Below are 16,337 nucleotides of genomic sequence, written 5' to 3'. Positions count from 1 at the left end.
TTGCGGACCCGCACTTCCGGGTCCACAATTCCGTTCCCGAAAAAAATAGAACATGTCCTATTCTTGTCCGCAAGAATAGGCATATTCTATAGTGCCGGCAATGTGCGGTCTGCAAAATGCGAAACACACATTGCTGCTGTCCGTGTTTTGCAAATCCGCGGCTCCGTGGATCCGCAAAACACGTTGCAGGACGTGTGAATGGAGCCTTATTGCCCGCAAATCAGGTTCTGTGGCAGGTTCCAAGTTTTTTGCGGAACCATCTATTGAAAATGTTATGCCCAGCCCAATTTGTTCTATGTAATTACTGTATACTGTATATGCCATACGGAAAAACGGAACCGAAACGGAAACGAAACAACGTATCCGTTAAAAAACGGACCGCAAAACACTGAAATAGCCATACAGTAGTGTGGAAGAGGCCTAACTTTGGTGCTTCCTCCAGCAGTACAGAGAGACTTAAGACCGGCGTGGATGACCCCTGTGTTCTGTAATTAAGCTGCTTTCTTCTACGTGGCATGTGATACCTCTGTTTAGCATATAGGAGCCTGGAATCGACCATAGTAAAGTATAGGCGAAGTTTGAAAAAAGTGTATTTGATTAAAAAAATAAAAGGTAAAAATTATAAGACCGATAATAATGCAGATTTTTGTAATATATAAATTCATAAGAAGACGGCGAGAGATGTGGTTTTTATAGAAGAACTTTTTTGTTTTCTAGTCTTACTCTCGAAGGATCATTTATCTACACTATGTTATTGAAAAAGATTCATTGCCAGAAACCTGGTACTTAACACAGGGACGCAGTGTTTACTTGTCCCTCTGGAGCTGTTAATTATGTATTTGTTAATTATTCACTAGCATGCTATCACGCTGTCAGCCCTATGGGACCCAGAGTTACAGTATTTTCTCTTATAGCCCCAGGCACGTTTCGGCTTTTTTTTTTAAACAGCTGTGTGTATAAAAGTTTTGTTTTTATATATAAATGGTTTAATTTTTATTGTATTAAAGTAAAAAATAGCCTTTGCTTTTTAAAATGCCAAGCATCAAAATAAACACTGTACGCTTATAATTGTGCAGCATTGTGAATGATGTGGTGGGTGAGGATGGTCTGTAATATGGGTTGTAAATCAAGATCGGTGATGGCAAAGGAAGAGTAAAATATTTATAAGGGTGTTTTCACACAAAGCCGTATGATGCAGTTTTTGAGCCAAAGCCAGAATGGGATCCAGCAGGAAGGAGTGGTCATTTCTTTAATTTCTCAATCCCTTCTAACTAGGGCTGCACGATTAACCAAATTAATTTGATTAATTTGCTTTCTTGCAGCCACGCGATGTCCAGAGTGCCGAATCAGCGCAGCATGTGCGGGTCTTTTAAGCCCTTGCTGTCTGCGCTATTAATCCAAGCACAGTCTGCAGGGCTCCAGATCACAGCGGGAGCCGGTCCTGATTGTAGCCAGGATCCTGCTGTAACGGCCTGGGGAGGGAGTTAGCCTTCACTTCAATGGGGCTGTGCGCATGAGCGGTGATTTTCACGCATCACTGGTGCGTTGCGTGAAAATCGCCGCAAGCTCTATATTGTGCGTTTTTCATGCAACGCAGGCCCTATAGAAGTGAATGGGGCTGCATGAAAATCGCAAGCATCCGCAAGCAAGTGCGGATGCGGTGCGATTTTCACGCATGGTTGCTAGGTGACGATCGGGATGGGGACCCGATCTTTATTATTTTCCCTTATAACATGGTTATAAGGGAAAATAATAGCATTCTTAATGCAGAATGCTTAGTAAAATAGTGATGGAGGGGTTAAAAAAAATATATTATTTTATAAACTCACCTTAATGCACTTGAACGCTCAGCCTGGCATGTCTTCTTTCTTTTTTGATGAAAAGGACCTGTTGTGACATTGCTGCGCTCATCACACGGTCCATCACCATGGTGATGGACCATGTGATGGACCATGTAATGAGCGCAGTGACGTCATCAAAGGTCATTGAGTTAGGTCCTGAAGAAAGTAGAAAGAAGAGGAGAGTTAAATTAGTTTATTATTTTTAACCCCTCAATGGACATTTTTCTAAGCACTTTGTATTAAGAATGCTATTATTTAATATAACCATGTAAGAAGGGACAATAATAAAATCTACACAACACTGATCACCGAACTTCTGTGATGAAGTTCGGGTCTGAGTACCAAACATGCCGATTTTTCTCACGCTCGTGCAAAATGCATTAAAAAGCTTTGCACTCGCATGGAAAAATCACACATTTTCCCACAACGCCCGTGTGAAACCAGCCTTAGGGTCCATTCACACGTCCGTTTTGGTGTTCCGCATCTGTTCCGATTAAAAACTGAACGTTATGCGGATCCATTCATTTTCAATGGAATCCGCAAATAATCGGACAGCATTCATGGTGCTCTCCGATTCCGTTCCGTTCCGTGGGTTCCGTTTATTCGGATCCAGGAAAAAAATATACCCTGTCCTACTATTTGTCCGATTTTGTGTTCCGCTATGCCATTCTAGTCAATGGATCCGTCAAAAATGCAGAAGACATGCTAAAAGCATCCTCATGTCATCCAGATTTTCGGATCCGCAAAAAACAGGAACGTTTATCTGAAAAGGTAAAAATACTGACGTGTGAATGGACCCTTAGAGAGAGCGATCAAGATAGCTCCATGCGGGACTGCACGTGGCTGCTGCGCATGGCATTAGGATATCTACTGTACTGAGGGAGGACAGGAGTAGGGTATATAATGTACTGTATATAGATACAGTCTTCCATTCCTCTCTCTATATACATTATTTACCCTCCCCCAGTCATCTCTCTCTCTCTATACAGGGAGTGCAGAATTATTAGGCAAGTTGTATTTTTGAGGATTAATTTTATTATTGAACAACAACCATGTTCTCAATGAACCCAAAAAACTCATTAATATCAAAGCTGAATATTTTTGGAAGTAGTTTTTAGTTTGTTTTTAGTTTTAGCTATTTTAGGGGGATATCTGTGTGTGCAGGTGACTATTACTGTGCATAATTATTAGGCAACTTAACAAAAAACAAATATATACCCATTTCAATTATTTATTTTTACCAGTGAAACCAATATAACATCTCAACATTCGCAAATATACATTTCTGACATTCAAAAACAAAACTAAAAACAAATCAGTGACCAATATAGCCACCTTTCTTTGCAAGGACACTCAAAAGCCTGCCATCCATGGATTCTGTCAGTGTTTTGATCTGTTCCCCATCAACATTGCGTGCAGCAGCAACCACAGCCTCCCAGACACTGTTCAGAGAGGTGTACTGTTTTCCCTCCTTGTAAATCTCACATTTGATGATGGACCACAGGTTCTCAATGGGGTTCAGATCAGGTGAACAAGGAGGCCATGTCATTAGATTTTCTTCTTTTATACCCTTTCTTGCCAGCCACGCTGTGGAGTACTTGGACGCGTGTGATGGAGCATTGTCCTGCATGAAAATCATGTTTTTCTTGAAGGATGCAGACTTCTTCCTGTACCACTGCTTGAAGAAGGTGTCTTCCAGAAACTGGCAGTAGGACTGGGAGTTGAGCTTGACTCCATCCTCAACCCGAAAAGGCCCCACAAGCTCATCTTTGATGATACCAGCCCAAACCAGTACTCCACCTCCACCTTGCTGGCGTCTGAGTCGGACTGGAGCTCTCTGCCCTTTACCAATCCAGCCATCTGGCCCATCCAGACTCACTCTCATTTCATCAGTCCATAAAACCTTAGAAAAATCAGTTTTGAGATATTTCTTGGCCCAGTCTTGACGTTTCAGCTTGTGTGTCTTGTTCAGTGGTGGTCGTCTTTCAGCCTTTCTTACCTTGGCCATGTCTCTGAGTATTGCACACCTTGTGCTTTTGGGCACTCCAGTGATGTTGCAGCTCTGAAATATGGCCAAACTGGTGGCAAGTGGCATCTTGGCAGCTGCACGCTTGACTTTTCTCAGTTCATGGGCAGTTATTTTGCGCCTTGGTTTTTCCACACGCTTCTTGCGACCCTGTTGACTATTTTGAATGAAACGCTTTATTGTTCGATGATCACGCTTCAGAAGCTTTGCAATTTTAAGAGTGCTGCATCCCTCTGCAAGATATCTCACTATTTTTTACTTTTCTGAGCCTGTCAAGTCCTTCTTTTGACCCATTTTGCCAAAGGAAAGGAAGTTGCCTAATAATTATGCACACCTGATATAGGGTGTTGATGTCATTAGACCACACCCCTTCTCATTACAGAGATGCACATCACCTAATATGCTTAATTGGTAGTAGGCTTTCGAGCCTATACAGCTTGGAGTAAGACAACATGCATAAAGAGGATGATGTGGTCAAAATACTCATTTACCTAATAATTCTGCACTCCCTGTATATATATATATATATATATATATATATACACACACACTGGCAGTGCATTGCTTACTGTACATAGACTGGCAGTGCAGGGGTTATATATATAATCATGACAGATAAGTATTCAATCGTTACAGTTATTTACCAATAGTAATATAAATATCAGTAATTCACTTGTCATAATAGCTGAAATTTGTAAGTAAAAGGCAGAGCAATGGAATGGAACGCCCTAACTCATCATCCCCCCGGTCACTCTAAAATCAACATTTAGACCTTTTGGTTTTAATGAGTCCAGGCGAAAAATCCACCTCAACTCATTTTTCTTTAATTGAGATAACCTGCCTCTTTTTGATATTTTGATATGGTCTAAAATCATGAACCTTAATTCACTTTTCTTATGATTTTTTTCTGCAAAGTGTTTTGACACTGGTAAATCCCCTCTCTTGTTTCTAATGGTCTGTCTACGGTTATTCAATCTGGTTTTCATATCACAAGTAGTCTCTCCTACATACAACATTTTAGAAGGACACCATAATACATAAATCACCCAGGATGAATCACATGTAATATAATGTTTACTATCAAACCTCTTATTTGTTATAGGGTGTATGAAGACAGAGCCCTTATTAATTAACTTACAATTTACACATCCTAGACAGGGAAAACAACCTGTGCGTCTGGTTCTAAGAAATGTCTGTCTCATGCTTCCACTCTCAGGTACCACAGAACTTACTACCCTGTCCCTAATGCTGTGAGATCTCTTATACGCCATCATTGGGGGATCTCTAAAAGCATCTATTAAAGGATAGCTATGCTTCAAGATACCCCAATGCTTCCTTACTATGCGTTCAATAGAGCGACTTAACTCATTTGATTTCAAAAGTTCCTCCCTCGGTATTGCTTTGGCCCTCAGTGCATGTCTATGCACTAGGTTCCTGGGGGTAACCTCTAGCCGTAAATAAATTTTCCATATTCTGTAATGCTCGATCTGCATGTTCTTCTACATCCACTATTCTCTTCCCTTTAACATTTGACTGTATGGTAAAGAGTTCACCATTTTCCTAGTGTGACCACTGGTATAGTGGTCACACTGGTATAGTGTAACAGTGTATTTCTGTCTGTTTGCTTGATGTTAAGATCTGTATGCAACTGGTCCTGGTCAATTTACACCTGAGTATCTTTTACTCTTTCTCTAGATGCTGTCACTGTAAATCGGATCTGATAATCAATGGAATTCAAGTACTGATGGAATTCCATTAATGTCTCCATAGATCCAGTCCAAATAAGGAAAATGTTGTCTATGTACCTCCACCACGACAAAACTTGGTTGAAGTGGGGAGATACATAGACAAAACGTTCCTCAAGTGAACGTACATAGATATTTGCATGAGTGGGCCCGGCATTTGAGCCCATTGCAGCGCCCATCTTCTGCAAAAAGAACTTGCCTTGAAATGAAAAATAATTACCCGTTAAAGACATTACCAAAAGATCCAAAATAAATTTCCTTGTTTCATTTGAATAGACAGAATTGTCCAGTACTCTCTCAACTGCTAGTAAACCCCTAGCATGACTGATGGAAGTACATATATAGTGATACAATGTCGACAGAGGCCAATATAGCCTCATTCGACATTTAGCTTTTAGTTTGTTTATAAAATCACCAGTGTCTCTGATATATGACCTTGCCCCAACCGCATATTCTCTCAATACTTTATCCCAAAAAATTGTAATATTACAAAAATAAAGTTCCGGCCCTGGAGGGTCCTCCAACCTCTTATGAATCTTGGGCTATACATATATTACAAGGGTCACTGGAGATGTTACAGTCAAAAATTATTTAAGCTGTTTATCTATAATATTGGATTCCTCAGCTTTTGCCAATAATCCCACAATTTCTCTAGCGATATCAAATCTAGGTCCACTATTCAATTGTTCATAAGTACCTGGTTCATTCAACTGTCTGTAAATTTCTTGTGTATATTTGGAGGTGTCCATAACCATGATCCCACCACCCTTGTCGGTGGGTTTAATGGTGAGATTGGAGTTATTGGACAAACCCTACAAATCCATTATTTCTCTAGAAGTAATATTGGGTTTAGACAATACAACTTGTTCATGTTGTCTCAAGACCGTTATATCATTCTTAACTGCTCCAATAAAAGCTTTCATAGCATGTGAATTTACCATAGAAACAAAATCACTTATCATGTGCAGTAACAAGCTGATTGACATTGTATGCTGTTATTTAATCTACCATCTACAAGGACACCCAAATCCTTCTCTATAAGTGACTCTCCCAGTACTACATAACCTAGGACATATGAAGCACAGGGATTATTACTACCAATATGCATAACTTTACATTTGTCCACATTGAACCTCATTTTCCAAGTTGATGCCCAATCACTCAGAGAGTCAGCTTGTAGTATGTGGACATCTTCCGTAGACCGTACAGTTCTACACAGCTTAGTGTCATCTGCAAAAATAGAAATGGTGCTATTAATCCAGTCCTCAATATCATTAAAAATAAATTAAATAATAGAGGACCCAGCACTGAAAATTGGGGTACACCACTTACAGTATAACCTGGAACCATTCTAAATAGGAATCATGGACCACAACTCTCTGGACACGGTCCTTCAGCCAGTTTTCAATCCAATTGCAATCTATACTTTCCAAGCCTATAGACCTTACTTTACCTATTAAAAAGCCTTTGCAAAATCCAGAAACACTACATCCACAGCCGCCCCTCTGTCCAGGCTTCTACTCACCTCCTCATAAAAACAAATCAGGAGAAGACAGACTGGCCGCACAGCTTAAATCTGTGGAACTGTTTTGGACAGAAAAGCCATGAGTACAGCCAGGCCCAAGAGACTTTTACAACTAATTTGTGCTATGTTAGGATGTTAAATGTCTATGTGTATTGTAAAGGGTGGGACATTGTATACATTGAGTAGTGAGGTCTGTTCCATTGTCTCTCTGTGTGTATTGGCGATTGCCCTCTGTCCTGAGAGATAATTGAATTACAACTCGGTTGTCTCCAGGACAGAGGACATTGTGTATTCTCCTGCCTGTTATAATTATGTTAACCATAGTGGACCATGATTATATCATAGGCAGAGGGGAGGAGTCTATGTGGGTTGTAGCCTTTGTGTTATTGGTAATTGTATTTTGTTGATTGCGTCTCAGACAATGCCAGTGTGTTAGTTAATTGCGTCTCAGACAATGCAAGTGTGTTAGTTAATTGCGTCAAAGACAATGCGTGTTAGTTAATTGCGTCAAAGACAATGCTCATTGGCTTTTGTTGATTGCGTTACAGACAGAGGGAAGGGGGTTTTGTGTACAATTGCTGGGAAGGTTTCAATACTGTAAATGCATGTGATTGGCTAAAATATAAACTGTCACAGTCTTCTACAAGGGCACCAGGAGGAGTGTCCCTTGCTAGGAGACCTGCATAAAAGGCTGAAAAATAACCCATGAAAGAGTTGCTGCCATTCAACATAGAGCCTCGTCTCATGTGTGTGGGGATTGCTATACGCTGAAGATTTGCTATACTCCCCTGGCTATAACTACTAGCTCTTGTAAGAGCTGTTCCTGGCTCCTGTGGTGGTTTTGGTGTAAAGCGGAGTGCTTGGAGTCCTCGGGAAGCACTGGGAGCATCCATCAACGGAGGTACCCGGTCGGGGTGCTAGGAGATCCGTTACAGTTGGGATTTGTAATACTGAACTTTATTGTGCAGTGCCAGCCACCACACCAGATGGGAGTGGTAGTGGCCCTGATGAGGTGTTGTGTCATGGGGTACTCCCTCAGGCCTTTGCTCTCTGGTGTTATAAAGAATCAGGCCACAAGTAAAAGTATAAAAGTCTCTCTATACTTAGTGCAAAATATAACATGTAGTACCTCCAGCAGTAGTTGATACAAAGTGCACTTTCTGTCCCCAGATGATAGGGAGATATAGGGAAATTGATGACATCTCTGATGTGCTATCTTGCTGATGACTTTTCCTTTCAACTTCAGGCCATCAGCTATAAACTGGCACCTGTGGACATAGGTGTCCACTGTGTAATGCAGGCTCTGTGTTTGTCTGTCCTGGATATTATCTAGGTGATAGGTGTCTGAACTGTATTCCCTCACCTGCATCAGGATCTGTAATGCTGTGGCTTCCTCGTCACTCTGCTGTCTATATCGCTCTGTAGCTTCTAGGAAAGTGCTATCTTGGTGTTCTTGCAGTCTCTTTGGAATAGTGGTCTCACAGGAGAATTGGATCAAGACTGGTCCATAAGACAATTGGAGTAGGAGCAATTGGACGTGCTTCCTTACTCCTCACTGTCCTGGCTCGAACTCCCCCCTCCTGGCAGGAAGCAGGACCAGCTTACTCTTACCAAGAGGGGAGGAACAGAGTGGTTAACCCTGCCCCTGCCAACCATACAATATCATGCTGATGTACATTACATAACAATGCAAAACATAAAATAATATCTGCAGATACCCCCAGGCCTGGGGTACTTTAATTTCAATTACAAAATGTATTGGACAAGTATTATTTACTGTATAATACTTTATCACTAAAAACATGGGAAAACATGGTCTGATATTAGCCATCTTTTTTAATGTTGATTATAAAAAAAACATCTCTGTATACATACAATCCTATCTTTACGTGATGGCATGCTTGACAAAGCCTTACTATAAACCTAGTTATGTGCATGAGCCCCTATTTTTGTTTTGTATACAAGGAGCAGCACTGGCAAATTGATTAGAAGCCAACGTATACCATAACATTATTTATTTAATGTGCTCCACTATTAGTAGTTCTGTCATTTTCTTCACTCTAGAGGTTAGAGGGGGTATTACAGTAATTTGAAGTTATTCACAGGATTAGATTTGCACTGCAGCTCCATTCATCCCCTACGGGACCTGCTGTAAATAGCCAAGCGCTGTACTCTCCTATCCCCTCAAGTTTCTTAGAGATGAATGGAGTGGCAGTGTGCATACTTGACCTGCTCCATTCATTTGGTGTGGGCGAGAGGTTTACAGGGTACGGGCCCATATTTTTGTGATCGGTGGGGATCCCAGTGGTAGGACCCCACCAATTTATAACTTCAGATTAACAGAAATGCTGAATATTGAGCCTATTCTTCCATATGCTTGCCTCCTGAATATTATCTGTCATTGAGGGTAGTATAATAAGATGTAGATCAATATCATTGTCCTCTTCTACACTCTTACTGCTGGTGATAATAAAGGTGTAGTTTATTACTGATGTCCACGTACTCCAGGTTAACACAATAATACTTTTATTCCGCTGTTGTTGCAGGAGATCGACCCTGGACAGCTGACTCTGGAGGAACTGTTAGAAATGAGTGATGAGCAGGTCTGTGAGACATTGGGAAAGTTTGGTGCCAGCAGTGAAGAATGTGACCGGTTAAATGCCTCCCTCTCCTGTCTACGGAGTGTGCACAAGTCAGGTAAGGACACATAATACCACTTGTGAATGCATTATAAAAAATAATTGGACCTGTATGTAAGAGGAATGAGAAGAGCAGCTACTACCCCAAGTGTGGAGTATATCAAATATAGAAACATAACAATAGGACTGTGTGAGAGTATGCCTTCATACATATGGTAAATTGCTAATAAAATGTCCAACAGACTGGAAAAAAAAAATCCTGCCCATAATAGTAAATTGCATTCAATTTAGAAATTGATTTTCAGGGAATGCAACCAGATGCTATGATCATTTTGCCCAAAATAACATGGGGGATTTTGTGTTGATTTGCTTCTTTGCTGTGTATGTTTTCTGCAAAAAAAGAAAAACTGTAATTTCATTATGTGACCACAGTAGATAACACATGGGAAGATTGTGGAAAATGTCTTCTACTTGGACAGTTGCTAAGCAGATCGTAGTGTATGGAATTTACCTTTTTCAATCATTTGTGAAAGTACACAGATTTATAGACCAACTAGTAGACAACTCATATAGTGGATATCTAGACGTCTTAAAATGTACTGTATGTTACATCATTTTTTTTTTTTTTTTTTTTTTATAAATCAATACTGTATTGAAAGAAAATACACTTTGTATTGTATTGAAAAAAATGCCTCTTTCTCCACTTACCTGGCAGTTTTTTTGTCTGTAACTCTGCAGTCACAATTGAAATTTAAAGTGGACACAGATTTTAGTCTCAGAGTAGAGATAGTAGGAAACAATGGAGGGAGGAAACCTGCACATGCTCAGCTTTCCTGCTAAGCCTACCATCCTATTAGAATATATCACGAGGGGCTTGATTGAGAGTCATGTCCAGCCTATATACACTGCTGCTCTATATGTGGTGTAATGTTACAACAGGGATCAGCAACCTCCATCACTCCAGCTGTGGTGAAACTATGACACCCAGCATGCACAGAACTCCTATAGAAGTGAACAAAGCATGCTGGGAGCTGGAGTGCCGGAGGTTGCTGACTCCTGAGTATAGCAGAACATCATAGCAGATACTGCTGGAGCTGAGAGGCAAAACTGACAATTGTGATTAATCTGCAAAGGGAAAAACTGGTGAATAACAATTGACAATGGAGACATTGTGGTCGGAAATATTTGTAATACTTGTCAAGTACAAACAAATGACTAAAATGATAGTAATAATTTACCTAGAATGATACATTCCCTTTAAATTAAATAAATAATTAATGACATCCCCATACACATTAGATAATCTATAGTCCTGCCATGTCAATTCATGTGCGAAAGATATGTGCTGTCTCTAAACCTGCTAAATGTCTGCCTAGGACTCCCCACCGATATTTCTAATATATGTATTCCTCCCCCCATAGCATTTGCTTCCTAAAGTTTTGATTGTCAGTAGTGAATGCAAACTTTAGTTCTCTTAAAGTAACTCTTCGTTTCTGAGAAACCTTTTACTATACAGTACATGCCACATGTATAGTTTACATACCTTGTGCCCTTCTTTTCATATATGGTGTTCTGGGTCGTTCATTCTTCTGCCCCATTTTCATGCATCTAAAATGACCTCCACATCCTTTGACTACCTGATACACATTGTGAGTCAGGCCGCCACTGCCTGTGAGACATCTAGGTAAGAAGAGACAGCACAGAGGCACAGGTCTATATTTTCTTCAGGATGACTTATTCTTGTCCGGGGCACTGTCTTCCTCCTCTCTGGTGTGGTGCTAGGTCCTCTGATGTCCTCCTTTGCTGTCATCCTGTTGACGCCCATTATTGATATAAGTGCAACGACCGGGTCAGCAGGGGGAACACGTGAGGCTACGGTGGGCTGATGGGGGTAGTAGTTAATTTACTCACGGTTAGCAGAGCCTCCCTGGGTCGGCAGTGCAGTGGATGGGAAGACAATACTCTCTATTGCAGGGAACACCAGCCAGATGGAATTTGAGGTGCCCTTGATCATAATGGGTGTTTAAGGTGCTTTGGTGGCTGGGCCCCTGTGTTCGTGACGCCAGCACCGTAAGGTGCAAATTTTGAGTGTAGTAGTAGCAATGATGAGGTGTCGGGTGTAATCAAACAGTTGAACATTTACTGAATCAATTTTCTTCAGGTAGTCAGTACAGATACAGTTCATTTGTATGGTATGAATGATGACTCAGAAATAGGTTCAGTAGTATTCCTTTTATCAGGTTTAGGCAATTGTCAGTTGAGGAGTTCTCTTTAAGGCTGACACTTTGCAGGCAAGACTTCTGTAATTATTCTAAGTCCCAACTATAGCACTCTGGTACTAAATATGCTGTTTTCTACTTATCTTGAGCTATTCAATAAGGGTGTTCTTCCTTGTGGCAAGCATCAGTCTTCTGCTACATTATTTGCAGGATGCTCTCCTAAAGGGTTCTTAGTTTTCCACTATATCCCGGAAGGCTTCTAGTGAATAAGGACAATTCTGCACATCAATTATCCATTCATGTCCCGACACTCCTAAAGTATCTCTCAGGCACTTGTGCTTGTGAAGTCCATAGGCTGGATTCAGCTGTGAGCGTCTCTGGGCTTGCTTCATATTTAGACATAGACTTACTGTCCGGTGCTTGGGTGCTGTAACTACTCCTAGTTTGTCCTCTCTAGGATTGATCAGGTCCCAGAGGAAAGAAATTGCAGCTACATGGTGGATAAGGGTACTTTCACACTTGCGTTGCTGGATTCCTTCGCCGGAACTGCCTGCTGGATCAGGCAATCTGTATGCAAACGGACCGCATTGGTAGACGGATCTGGATGTGGATCCGTCTCACAAATGCATTGCAATACCGGATCCGTCTCTCCAGTTGTCATCTCAAAAAAACTGATACGGTATTTATCTTTTTCACATTTTTAAAGGTCTGCGCATACCCAGACCGCAAAACCGGATCCGTTTTTCCAGAACACTTGGGACCAGATCCGGCATTAATGGATTTCAATGTGTTCCGGAATTTTGGACGGAGAAAATACTGCAGCATGCTGCAGTATTTTCTCCGTCCAAAAACCGTACAGTGACTGAACTGAAGCATACTGAACGGATTCCTCTCCATTCAGAATGCATGGAGATAAAACTGATCAGTTTTTTTCCGGTATTGAGCCCCTGAAAAGTTTAACACAAGTGTGAAAGTACCCTAAGGCCTGTTTCTCTCCTCCATACATTTGCTTTCCTCCTATCTACAATACACTACACTCTGAACTCAACTAACTTTATTAAAGGGAGTCTGTCGCCTCCATATGGCCATATACAGCGCTTACATGGCTCTGTAGCACACCTACACAGGATTGTAACAGTACTTTTGTTCTTTTCTTTAGACTTGCACCAGCAGGAAAAAGGAAGTTTAATTCATATGCAAATGAGCACTCGCAAGTGCCCAGGGGCGGCGTTCAGTGTGTAGGTGCCCAGGCTGCTCTGCCTTCTTTTCACTTTACTCCTCCCCAGCCTCTTCTTTTGCCCGCCCTCCAAGTCTCTTGCCTCATCGATAGGGCAAAGGAAGAGGCTGGGGAGGAGTAAAGTGAAAAGAAGGCAGAGCCGCCTGAGCACCTACACACTGGACGCCGCCCCTGGGCACCTACACACTGAACGCCGCCCCTGGGCACTTGCGAGTGCTCATTTGCATATGAATTAAACTTCGTTTTTCCTGCTGGTGCAAGTCTAAAGAAAAGAACAAAGGTACTGTTACAATCCTGTGTAGGTGTGCTACAGAGCCATGTAAGCACTGTATATGGCCATATGGAGGCGACAGACTCCCTTTAACAAACCCCAGACTATATATAGTATGTGGCGTCAGCACCACCTAGGGGTGAATGGGTGTAATGACATTGCCAGCCTGATAAATAGGAAATACCATACATTGCAAATACATTAAATAAATAGGCAGATGTTTAAAGTGTCCCTGCATAAGGAAAGGGTGAGATGAACGGATGAGCCGTGCTGTAGCTTGCAAAGGGTATTAATTATACATCTGGCATGAATAGTGAAATTTCTTGGAATGTCACTTTTATATTTTTAGGAAAATATTTGGTTAGAATACTTTGAACTGATTCCGGAGTGAAGAAACTAAAAACACGTGGAAACAGGATTAGGCCTGCCATTGATTCTACTTATTTCAAGGATCCCCTCAAGATATATTAGACACTGGTTTTGGCAGACTTTTAGAATCAAAACCATAGTCTGTGTGCAAACGCCGTGTATCAGCGGTGTAGGAAGTCAAGGTGGACAGGCCGGACTGACATTCAGGTCCTAGTAATTGAGGAGGCCGACCGTTCATGCTGCCACGTAAGAAGACACAAGTATTGCTGCATAGAACAAGATCTACAGCGGGATCTAACATGATGTGATGCTGCTTTCAAAAACCCTGTTGTATTCTGTATAAAACAAAGAACTTTTAGACATTTTTGCAGTGGCAGAAAAAAATGATGTTTTCACTGATCACATTGTTCACACAAACGCAGCTCCAGCTTTAAAGGAGCTTTATGGTAGTATGCGTAATCATCTCTGCCTTCCTGAAGAGGGCGCCAGTAACACACAACTAGTACACAATGCAGCACGGGGGACGGATCCGACGCCTGAATATACACGTTTGCTATGGTTTCTGTATTCTTTTAACATTGATGTGACAAGTTAAACAATCTACAGTATATTTCTGAAGATTGCCTGACGTTATCTTATAACTCGCCAGTTGTTGACTATGATAAAGAATAACATATGAAAACAGGCCATACTATTCTGTATTATGTATGATCCCGTGCAAAACAGGGATAGTCAACTAATTGACCATGCTGGAACCTTAGAATTTTGGTTTCAAATGTTGGGGCAGGGAACATGATGGGGGGGGGGGGGGGGGGGCAGGGAAAGCATGCCAAACTCTTCAGCCAGGGTTATTATCTGCCTGAGATCTGTCTAGGCCCAGGTCCAGCATACTCGAGCAGGCTGATATCACTTTGATTGGTATGAAAATAATAAGGAAATGATATTAGAATAATATTAATGTAAAATATCCGTGTGGCATTTTTTCTTTTCTTTTCCCGTCCTTGTCATATACAGATGTGTACATAGAAACTTAAATGCATAGCCTATGTCCTATATCAGATTCTTTCTCTTAAAGGGGTATTCCAAAGTATCTATGTTACAGATTTTACCATGCAAATGGCTCACTAATATAATGTTATTACCAGTTTTGCAGTCTTTATCTGTAATAAAAGTACAGTTTTTGAGCAGCCAGACTTTAGTTTATTCAGAGTTTTCCATGGATACGACCTGTAGTTTTCTGTGTAGCGTGGTCGAGCATGCACAGTTATTCTCTGACAAGCTTACCTCCTCATAAGCAGGATAAGCGTTTGCCTTCAAGTAAATCACAGAGACATCCGGGAGTGTAAACACTGCCCACTTATGGGTGGGACTTGACTTAGCCCCGCCCATTTTGACCACGGACAGTGCGAGAGAATCACGGGCAATGTAGTCAGAATGTTTGTTTCCAGCTCATGTGATGTCAGCGAAAGCGCCATTACAGTATGAGCGGATTATAGATAAAAACGGGAGAACAGTAGTAGGATAGAAGGGTAACGTCGGACTCCAGAAAAATGTCTCTGTATGGGTTAAGACTTTGACACATATTGCAGCGCAACAGTGCAGTTTAAAAAAATACACAACTGGAATACCCCTTTAAGCATCATGCATATGGCAGAGCTATAGGCATGGATCCTATAACACTACATATTATGGAGGCAGGCGTAGGATTGAATGAGAAAAAAGGTACATTAGGAGTGCATAGAAGATACAGTTAGGTCCAATTTTTCAAATTTTTGTTCTGTACATTACCATAATGGATTTTGAACAAAACAATTCAGATGCAGTGGACGTTCAGACTTTCAGCTTTAATTCAGTGGGATGAACAAAATGATTGCATAAAAATGTGAGGAACTAAAGCATTTTTTAAACTCAATTCCTTCATTTCTAGGGCTCAAAAGTAATTGGACAAATTAAATAATTGTAAATAAAATGTTCATTTCTAATATTTGGTTGAAAACCCTTTGTTGGCAATGACTGCCTGAAGTCTTGAACTCATGGACATCACCAGACGCTGCATTTCCTCCTTGTTAATGCTCGGCCAGGCCTTTACTGCAGCAGTTTTCAGTTGCTGTTTGTTTGTCGGCCTTTCTGTCTGAAGTTTAGTCTTTAACAAGTGAAATGCTTTATTGGGTTCAGATCCGGTGACTGACTTGGCCACTCAAGAATTTTCTACTTCTTTGTTTTAACCCTTTCACCCCGGAGTTGTTGTTTTTTTGAATTTTCATTTTACGTTCTGCCTTCCCAGAGCCATACATTTTTATTTGTCTGTTCACATATGTGGGCTTGCTTTCCAAAGTCACCATTTAGAGAACTATAACAATCAATCATCTAATTGCTATTATCATATACTCCAATGCACTTGCATTGGAATCTACTGTATGATGATTTTACTACTTTTCTATGGAGCCCTATTACAGGCAAGGGTT

The 16,337-nt window shown here is 41.0% G+C and overlaps 1 protein-coding gene across 1 annotated transcript in view; it reads left to right on the top strand.

Annotated features, from left to right (window-relative positions):
• The window catches only part of KSR2 (kinase suppressor of ras 2), a 569,936-nt gene that overhangs the window by 110,530 nt on the left and 443,069 nt on the right, over positions 1-16,337 (top strand). Inside the window, exon 3 of the mRNA XM_044290777.1 lies at positions 9,684-9,834. Coding sequence (XP_044146712.1) covers positions 9,684-9,834 — 151 coding nt within the window. The remainder of the gene's footprint in view (positions 1-9,683; positions 9,835-16,337) is intronic.

The sequence above is a fragment of the Bufo gargarizans genome, chromosome 1, assembly GCF_014858855.1.
Source record: "Bufo gargarizans isolate SCDJY-AF-19 chromosome 1, ASM1485885v1, whole genome shotgun sequence".
Classification (NCBI taxonomy): domain Eukaryota; kingdom Metazoa; phylum Chordata; class Amphibia; order Anura; family Bufonidae; genus Bufo; species Bufo gargarizans.
This window is presented reverse-complemented; position numbering and strand designations above follow the sequence as displayed.